Source organism: Chrysochloris asiatica, unplaced genomic scaffold (assembly GCF_000296735.1).
Source record: "Chrysochloris asiatica unplaced genomic scaffold, ChrAsi1.0 scaffold00056, whole genome shotgun sequence".
Taxonomy (NCBI): Eukaryota; Metazoa; Chordata; class Mammalia; order Afrosoricida; family Chrysochloridae; genus Chrysochloris; species Chrysochloris asiatica.
Genome location: NW_006408574.1, coordinates 3,457,897 through 3,467,413, shown reverse-complemented (window position 1 = coordinate 3,467,413; position 9,517 = coordinate 3,457,897). Strand labels below are relative to the sequence as shown.

The 9,517-nt window shown below is 53.9% G+C and overlaps 1 protein-coding gene across 2 annotated transcripts in view; it reads left to right on the top strand.

Annotated features, from left to right (window-relative positions):
* Positions 1 to 9,517, top strand: part of COL5A1 (collagen, type V, alpha 1) — a 170,618-nt gene that overhangs the window by 70,132 nt on the left and 90,969 nt on the right. For both annotated transcript variants that reach the window (XM_006863708.1, XM_006863709.1), the window contains exons 6-9: positions 781 to 918; positions 2,632 to 2,871; positions 3,763 to 3,918; positions 5,148 to 5,204. In XM_006863708.1, the coding sequence (XP_006863770.1) occupies positions 781 to 918; positions 2,632 to 2,871; positions 3,763 to 3,918; positions 5,148 to 5,204 (591 nt within the window). The remainder of the gene's footprint in view (positions 1 to 780; positions 919 to 2,631; positions 2,872 to 3,762; positions 3,919 to 5,147; positions 5,205 to 9,517) is intronic.

The following is a 9,517-nucleotide window of genomic DNA, read 5'->3' as shown; positions in this document are numbered from 1 at the left end:
CATCTCTCATACTTTGGACATATTGTCAGGAGGGACCAGTCACTGGAGGATATCATGTTTGGTAAGGTGGAGGGTCAGAGAAAAAGAGGAAGACCCCCCAATGAGATGAGTTAGCAATATTGCGCATCAATGGGCTCAAACATGGGAACAATTGTGAGGTTGGCCCAGGACCAGGCAGTGTTTCGTTCTGTTTTGTATAGGGTCACTATGAGTTGGTCTTGACTTGATGACACCTAACAACAACGCCAATTATTCAGGACGTTAGTTCCCCTGCCCTCATTGTCTTCTCATCTTTGTTTTTCCAGCCATGGTTGTCCTTTTGGTCTCATAGAGATGGATTTTTAGTGGAGCCCCAGACTCATGGGTGAGCCATGGTTTGGTGTGTTAATCTGTTGTTTTGCTAAAAGGTGTCCGCGGGAAGTAGTTTTGGTTCAAGGTTTTTCGAGTGTCTCAGAGTCCTTGAGCCTCATCCGGTCCCATGAGCCTGAGCTTTGGAAAATCTAGGGCTCTTCTGCGGTCTTCTCCTCGTCTGTTAAGATCCATCTATGGTGGCCCTGATCAGAATGGTCATGGTCAGTGTAAGGTGCTGGGCACCATCTAATTCTTCTGGTCTTAGGGTAGATGGGGCAGTGGCCTGTGTGGACTCTCTGCCCTGTGAACTGGTTTCTTCTCGAGACTTGGCATGGGGACCCCTGCTTGGACTACAACCTGTGGGGAAGCAGCAGAGCAGGGGGTCTCTCCATCGTCCCACACCTTCCTCATGCTGTACCTTGACTTTAGTACCCAGAGGGAGAAGGTGAGAGTGACGCCTATTACTACGAGTACCCCTACTATGAAGACCCTGAAGACCTGGGCAAGGACCCCACTTCCACCAAGAAGCCTGTAGAAGTTGCTCGAGAGACCACAGAGATTCCTGAGGTGAGAGCGGCTGGCAGGGTGGACTCCTGTCCTGTGAGGTCGTGAGTGCATGGCAAAATGGGGTGGAGGGGTGTCCCGAGGACGTGGGTGCAGGGTGGGTATGTGTGGTCAGGTGGTGGATGGAGCTCTGCCAGGGCGGACAGGTCGTTAAGTGACTGTGGACTCCCCTTGGGGGTTGGGCAGAGGTGTCGGTGTGGCGGGTGCTGTGAAGGCGGGTGCTCACTGTGGGTTGTCCCTCAGCTGAGCAGAGGGCTCAGTGGTGGCCCTGGTGGGCGAGTTGCAGCCCTAGAACCTGTCCCTGGGGTCAGAGCTCTGTGTACTGCCAGTGGGGCAGTGATGGGGTGTGGAAAACACTAATGCATGGGCCCTGCCGCTGTTTCGATGCAGAATTGTTACATCCTCCAAACCTGCCCATCTGTGAGAACTTTAAAAAATGCTAGGGACATCTGTGTGTGCCTGTGGGCTTGAGTATGTGTGTGTGTAAATGTGTGACTGTATGTGAGTCTGTGATTCTGTGTGCATGCATGACTGTGACTATGTGTGAGAGTATATATCATGTGAGTATATATTACTGTATGCTAGTGTATATGTTTGTGTGTGACTATGCATGTGAGTGTGTGTGAGTGTTATTGTATGTGAGTGTGTGAGGGTCAGGTGTGGGTGTGAGGTGTTAGAATGTGAGTCTGTGCATGTGTGAATGCTCATATAGGTGTACATGTGAGCATGTGTGCATGGTGGATGAGTGGCTGAGTTTGTGTGGATGTGTGAGTGTGCAGGGGTCTGAGCATGTGTGTATGGGCGCACACACATGTGTGTTCATGTGTGTCTGATAGCACACGTGTGGAACTGAGAGTGCGTGTGTGTGTGTCTGGAAGTGCATGTGTGTGGAACTGTGAGTATGCATGAGTGTGTCTGGTAGTGTACATGTGTGTGGAAATGTGAGTGTGCATGCATCTGTGGTAGTGTACGTGTGAAGGGTGTGAGTGTGCATGCATCTGTGGTAGTATACATGTGATGGAGTATGAGTGTGCATGTGTGTGTTAGTGCATGTGTGTGGAAGTGTGAATGTACATGTGTGTCTGATAATGCATGTGTGTGAAAATGTGAGTGTGCATGCTTCTGTCTGATCATGTACGTGTGAGGAAGTATGAGTATGCATGCATCTTTCTAATAGTGCACATGTACAGAGGTGTGCATGTGTGAGGACAGTGGTGTGTCTGCATATGAGTGTGTTTGCACCCTTCCAGGGAAAGGCAACCTGGCCCCATATTGCTCTGAGTTTGGGAGGGGGCTCTACCATTTCTTTTCTCACCTGCTGCAGACTCCGGCTGCAGAAGTGTGACCTTTGGGGGTCCACACCCCTCCAGGGCTCTCAGTGGGAGGCAGCTAGTGAGCAGAATTGCTTGTCTCCCACCTGCTCCCTCCACCTCTCCAGTATCTGAGGAAGCCCTGCACCCTGGAATCCTGTCTCTCCATGGGCAGTGGATGTTTGAGGTGGTTCTGTGCCCCACAATCCATAGGCTCTTCCTCTGTGGTATTTCTGGTGGACAGAGGCAGCCCCGTGCCCTGGAATCCCTTTGTTGTAGGTCGATGCTTGGCCATTCAAGGCTACTTGCTCTCACACCCCAGAGATCCCTGAAGGTGTGTACCTGGGATCTCTTGACCCTGGGCCCCACTGTCCCTGGTAACTCTCTCTGTCTCTGTGACCACCAGGAGCTGACCCCACCACCCACGGCAGCCCCTCCTGTGCCTGAAATCAGTGAGGGAACAGGGAAGGAGGATGACCCTGGCATAGATGACTATGACTATGTGCCAAGTGAATACTACTACACACCATCCCCCTACGAGGACATTAACTACGGCGATGGCTTGGAGAACCCCGACCAGCCCACAGACACGGGGCTGGAGGCCGAAATTCCCACCAGCACAACAGTCACCGGCAACACATCCAACGTAATTTCTGTCCCTCCCAGCTGAGTGGTTCCGAGGCAGTGTCAGGAGACCTGAGCCCTCTCCTTCCTCTTCTGTCCCTTGGGTGACTCCCATGTCCTCAGACCCTTTGCAGTGGGTTGAGATGTGCCCCCCACCCCCAAGAGATTCACTGGCTTTCTGAGTTTATCTCAGGGGGTCAGTTTTTTGATCTGTAATATGGTCTCCCCTCGGGTTGAGGTGGACATTGGGATGAGGTGTTTGAAGACATGGTCTCTGCCTGGCAGAGCCTGTGGTCTGTGTGCACTCAGGCTAGATGGATCCCTGAGCTGGGGTGTAGAACACATTCAAATAAACTTAGAAACTGAGCAAAGCTGGGGCAGACAGTGGGCTTCCAGCAGGTGGGGCCCTGAGAGAACTTGGACAGAGGCGGCAGCTCTCTGAACCCCGTCTCTTCAGTGGTGAATGGTGGTGACGGTACCCTCCTGGTGTGAGGGTGTTTTCAGATCAGAAGAGACATTTGCTCATAGCACAAAGCAAGAGCTGGAAATGACCCCAGTGTGTGCTCCTGGAGCTTCACACTGGGTCCAGTGTGGATTGGGATACAAAATCCCAGGAACCAACAGGAGCCCCTGCTGCAGACCCCTGATGCCAGGCTGGCTGCCTTCCCCAGGGGTGGGCCGAGGCCTGGTTCCACCCTCACTTGTCTCAGGGCCTCAAGCAGGTTACGGGGCCATTTGGGAGATTGTGTGTTGAGAGGCAGCAAGGGGCCCCAACCTCCTACTCTCCAGGCCCATGAAGGCCTAGGGCTGTCTTCCCCGAGCCCTTGGGGGGAGGAACATTTCTGTGCCCCTGGTGCTGAGCACAGTGGTACATCCCATGTGACCTTCCTCCTCTTCCTCATGGTCTCTTCAGCCAGCTTTGTCCCCAGAGGACAATGATGGGGACTTCACAGAGGAAACCATCAAGAATCTGGATGAAAACTACTACGACCCGTACTTCGACCCCACCATGTCCCCATCAGAGATCGGGCCAGGGATGCCGGCCAACCAGGACACCATCTATGAAGGGGTGAGCGGAGGAAGGATGGTGGGAAGAGCGGCTCGGCTGGGGTCTGCTCACATGAGGTCAGCTCTCTTAGGGTGCAATGGTGGAGGCCAGAGCAGGCTCTGTCATGAAATCCAAGCTTTAATCAGGGCTTTTGAACCAATTTATTCTGGTTTGAGCCCCTACTGTTTATAGTTTGCATTTATACCCCAACCAAAGACCTGCTCATAGAGACTCCATAGTAAAGACAGAACTCCCTAGTTTCCAGGGCTGTAAATCGTTATAGAAGCCCCCGCCTCATCTTTTTCCCTCAGAGTGACTACTGGGCTCAAGCTGCCAAGGTTTTGGTTAGCAACTGAGCACTTAACCCCAGAACCACAAGATACACAGGGTCTTCTTACTATATGTATCTAAGAATCACCTTGAGCCCTGGTGGCAATGGGGTTAAGTGCTGTGCTGTTAATAGCAAGGTCAGTGGTTCAAACCCACCTGCCACCCTAAGGGAGAACGATGAGGCTGGTCAGCTCCCATAAAGGTGGACAGTTATGGAAATCCTAGGGAGTAGTTCTACTCAGTCCTCTAGAGTCACTGTGTCCAAATCCCCTCAATGGCTGTGGGAGGGTCTTGTTTAAAATGTGGATTTGGATTCAGTTTAGCTTGGATTGAAATGCAAATTCTCAGCAGGGAATTGAACCAGATGAACTGGTTCAAAACCTTGATTTTAAGAGGGAAGGAGTCCTGGGATGTCCTGGTGGGGCTCTGTGGGTTAGTGCTCCGGACTGCAAAGTCAGTTTGAACTGCAAGGTCAGCAATTCAAGCTTACCAGCCGCTCCTCAGAAACCCTACACAGGGTGGCTATGAGTCGGAATGCACCTGACAGCCCTTAACACCACACCAGTGGGCGTCCTGATGTGGCACTGTAGAATAAGTACTGGGCCACAAGGTTGGTAGTTCAAACTCAACCAGCCGCTCCTCAGAAACCTGCTACAGACTCGCTTTGAGTTTGGAATCGACTCCACAACACTAACGACATGATTGGGTTCAGACTAATAGGTGCGGTGTGCCTCCCTCGCTATCTTCGACTCCCACGTGGTCTTCTGGTAAGGGTTCGCTTAGTGATTTATGAGAAACAGGATGAGCTTCTCTCTGCTGGTGGCCCCCTTGGTTTTCAGAGTTGTGTGGACTCCGTGTGAGATGGATTCTTTTTTTTTTTTGCCTCTCTTTCTCTCTCCATCTACCATGACCATTCCCAGATCGGAGGACCCCGAGGCGAGAAGGGCCAAAAAGGAGAGCCTGCAATCATCGAACCTGTAAGGATGCTTCTTCTCTTCTCTCTGGACCGGGGGTAGACGGGGTTCGGTTTGGCTGCTCGGTTATGTGGGGTGTGACCCAGTCTGCTGGGCCATCGTGCCATGCAGGCTAACTGCACAGGCTCCACCCACCAGGTGTTCCCTGGACATTCTAGAAGATTCTGATTGCAGGGATGGGTCTGTGGGACACACATGGATGAAAGCCCATGTCCTTCACTTCCTGTCTGGGCTTTGCACTCTGTGTCACCAAGAAGCCAAAGCACTGAATCTTTTCAATGGAGGGCAGGGTCCCTTTGGAGGAGGGCCCATGCGGATTTGTTCCATAAATGATGGATTTAGTCTAACAGCTTGGAAAACACCAGTACTGTCCGTCAGCAATAGTCGGACACTAGTTAACCGTCGGCTGTACCTCTCCCGGCCTGTTATGCAATCGTTTGGAGTAAGTTTGATGCAACTGTTGAAACATAGAAAACCATTTCTGAAACCAGGTCCAGGGGATCAGCTCCCACAGCCCTGCCCTGCCACTACAGCTAAGCACGGAATAACTGTGTTAGGTAATGGACCCAACTATGACACAGAACTAGACTGTTGGCAATGCATGGAAGTGAGAGACCATAATGGAGAGAACTCAGGGTCCCTCTATGTGTCGGTGAAGTTGGTGTGATCCGGGGTGGTTCTCTGCCCCCGATGAGCCCATGCTGGCTTGGTTGGGAGCCAGGACTCCACGCTGTGGCCTCGGCAGCTATGGCGAGTGGACATGGTGCCACAAGGGTCAGCTGTTCTGGACGTGGCCTGCACTGGGAAGGCCTGGGGGTGTGGGCTGGGAGGCAGCTCTGAACCACCTGGAGGGTGTGATGAGCCCGCTCCCCACATCCTCTCAGCGCCACGGGGAGGGCGAGTCCTGCAGCCCTGACCAGTCAGGAGGCCAAGGCCAGGCAGAGCTCAGGATGCCCAGTGTCTCCGTTCTCCTGCGCTGCTGCAACAGAAATAGCTCAGGAGCAGGGGTGGGGGCACAGGCGGGGGCGGGGGGTGGACGTTTACAAACAGAAATTGCTTCTCTCAAAGCTGAGGAGGCAGGAGGTCTGAATTCAGAGATTTAGAGCGTCGGCTCTGGAGAAAGATCCTGTCTTGTTTCAGCATCAGTAGCCCAGCAGCCCTTGGAAACCCCCATGCATGTGTCTTGGCATCCGTCTTCCCCTGGATCTGAGAGCTTCACAGTGCAGGGACCCCAGGTCAAAGGACACACTCCCCTCTCAGCTCGTCTTTCTCTTTCTTTACTCATCTCTTAGAGGATACAGAGTGCTGCCCACCACACCCCTGGGAAACGGGGGTCATGACAGGATTAAGAGTACAAGAGTATTGCATGCCCCCCCCCCCCTTAATCCTTTTATTGGTTGGTCACATCAGACCACATCAGGGGAGACCATCCCAGAACTTACAAATGACATCACTACATTACGGCTATTCGTGGTCTGGCTAAGTTGGCCCATGTGTTGGGGCACACAACTCAACTTATGACACCATGTCAGGGGCTCCTGGAGACCCAAGGACCTGGTGCCCTTGGCACTGGGTGGTGGTGGGGGCCTGGATGGGAAAGTTCTGTGACCAGTGACACTTAGTAAGCCCTGTCTCCCCACAGTTCCCTGGTCAGACAGCAGGACATGTCCAAAACTGGGGTCCAGCAGGTGTCTCTGGGGATGGAGCTCCAGGGGGGCTGAGGTCCACTGATCCTTTCCCTGATCACAGAAGCATCTTACTGGATTCTGTGCCCCAGACGCAGGCTGGACTATCCATTCCCTGGACTGTTCAAGTCTGGCACAATCTCCTGCCTGGGGGCTGATCATGGAGCCTAACCACCCTGCATCGAACTGCCTTGGTCATTGTGGTCTTCTCCTCCTTCCGGGCCTGGGTCTGCACCATGACCCTGTCCCCTATGAAGGATGTGTGGCTTCCTAGTGCACTTGTTGATATACATTCTTCTCTCAGATTGGGAGCCTCCCCTCTTCCATGTTCTCTGGAGACCCAAGAATTAGAGGGTGCAGTTGACAGGGATTCCATTGTTGAGGGAGACCCCATGCCGGTACCCCTTACTCGTTGAGACCCAAGGAGAAGGAAGCCCCAGAGCGGAAGAGCAGAGTGATCTTGAGCAGAATCATCTCCAAGGAATGTTGCTGATGGGTCTGGTCCCACTCTGTGGGGGAGTATTTGACAGAGGGCCACTCCTCCAGAGTCCACTCATGTGGGTCTCCCTGGCTGGGACGCTGGGACATGGTTGAGTGTCTTGGGCCCAGATGGACCTGCTTTTCACTTAGGCTTTCCTCCTTGGTTCCCCCATTGCTTCTGTGTAAGGAGGGGTCTTAGGAAAGGGCAGGGACCCGTCAGCATGGTCCCCAGCTTTCTTCCCTCCACAGGGTGGGTCAGGCCGATACCTCTTTGTGTCTGAGCTCATGTTCCTCAGAGTAGCTGAGTAAGTGTAGACGTGGTATCCAGCTGAGTGTGCGGAAGAGGCCCGTGCTGTTCTACCTCGAGGCTCTGGCCCAGCGGGCAGTGGTGAGGGTGGATGAGAGGAGAGCCCTGGGAGCTCAGAGGCAGCCAATTAAAATATCACGTCTCCAGAAAATCTCCTTCTTCGTTGGGGAAAAATGAGTCATCTGGATGCCTTTAAGGGAGGGCCCCCGCTCCCCTGAGCTCCCCCACCCGGCTCTCCCTCCCTCCCAGCCCCCCGCCTATTCAGGATGTCCGAGGGGCCTTTGGCCAGTCCCTCTGGAGGGATCTTGTCAGCAGTTGGAAGTTCTCAACCTGCAGCATTGCCAACTGTCTTCCGTGTCCTAGCTCCCCACAGATGGTAGAGTCCTGAGACGAACTGTAAGAGTCCAGCTGACCACGTGGGGTGCAGTGTGGCAGAGGTAGAGGGCATATGCCCCCTTTTCCTCCCCATCACGTGCCCTCACCAGTCCCTCCCCCACCCAGGGAGCCGCCCACATGCTGGGCCTCAGGAAACTGGTTTCTTCTCACCATCCTCAGCAGGATGGCTGTTCCCCATTTCTGTCCTCCGCCAGCCACTTCAGAGCTTCTGTGAAAGGGCAGGAGTCTGTTCAGTTGAGGGGTTGATTTCATCAGGGTGAGCTTGTGGAATCCCCAAGGGCTGGGAGTCCCAAGTTCAATGACTGATGTCGTTGGCTGATGTCCATTGGACAACACATGAATCACCCCCATCTGCCGTCCCTTTTCTTTCTTTGTACGTGCTATTGAACGGATTAGTCAAGTTGAGGGTCAGCACAAATGAGGGAGCTGCTCCTTGAAATGGCCCTCAGAGTCGCCTCAACAGTGGACTCAAACACGCAGCGGGCATGAGGCTGTCCAAGGACCCGGCAACGCTTCGTTCCACTGCACGCAGGTCACCATGAACCCAAGCCAACACAAAAGCTAACTGGACGACAGCAAAGAATGAGACCGTCAGCTCAGTCAGTGCTGGCCACCTCTCAGAGAAGATGGAACTGGATAGGCAGCCTGGAGCTGGCTGTAGCTCGGCCAGTTCCTGGGCCATGTCTGCGTGGGAAAGCAGCCTTCATTCTCCGCTGGACTCGCTCGCTCACTCGCCCCACAATTCCTGCATCCTGTGCTGACCCGGGCTGATCTGGTCACCCACCCACAAGACCCCGTCCCAGCGTTCTTGAGAACAACAGTTTGTGTGTTTGGGAAAAAGACAGCTGCAGTTCCCTGGGCAGGCTGTCAGCAGCTTCTGCCTGGGTCAGAGGGGGATGGGCGCTGGGATTTGGGAAGTGTATACATCACAAGCACAAATATTACTGTGTGCACATCTGTGTAAACACAGCCCATGGAGCCTGGGTCGCCCTGGTGGTGGGGCAGGCCAGTCAGCTGGAGGGGTTATATGTCCCCCACGTGGGCCCTGGGGCCCTGGTGGCCCTTTTACTTTGAAGCAGTTAGGATTTTCCCAGGGGACACTTGGCTTCCCTTGAAAACCCTCGGCACAGAGCCAGGGACATCTTGGAGAGCTAGCTGGGTGTCTAAGGCCAGCGCTTCCTTCCTCTCACCCATGCCAGTGGCCGCCAGTCAGCGGGGAGGAGGGCTTCACTGTGTCCTCCATTGTCTGAGCATGTGGTACCCACATAGTCTAGGCGTGGAATGGGGTCACCTAGCAAGGCTGGGCCTGGCATACAGGTTAGGGGACCTCTGGTTGCACTCCAATGGCTTTCTCGGTGTGCAGAGCTCTGTGGGGCCTATGCCCCTGAGAGGACCTTCAGCACTATCGAGAGGGAGTCCCGGCCATAGCTGGGGAGGGTAAGTGCAGG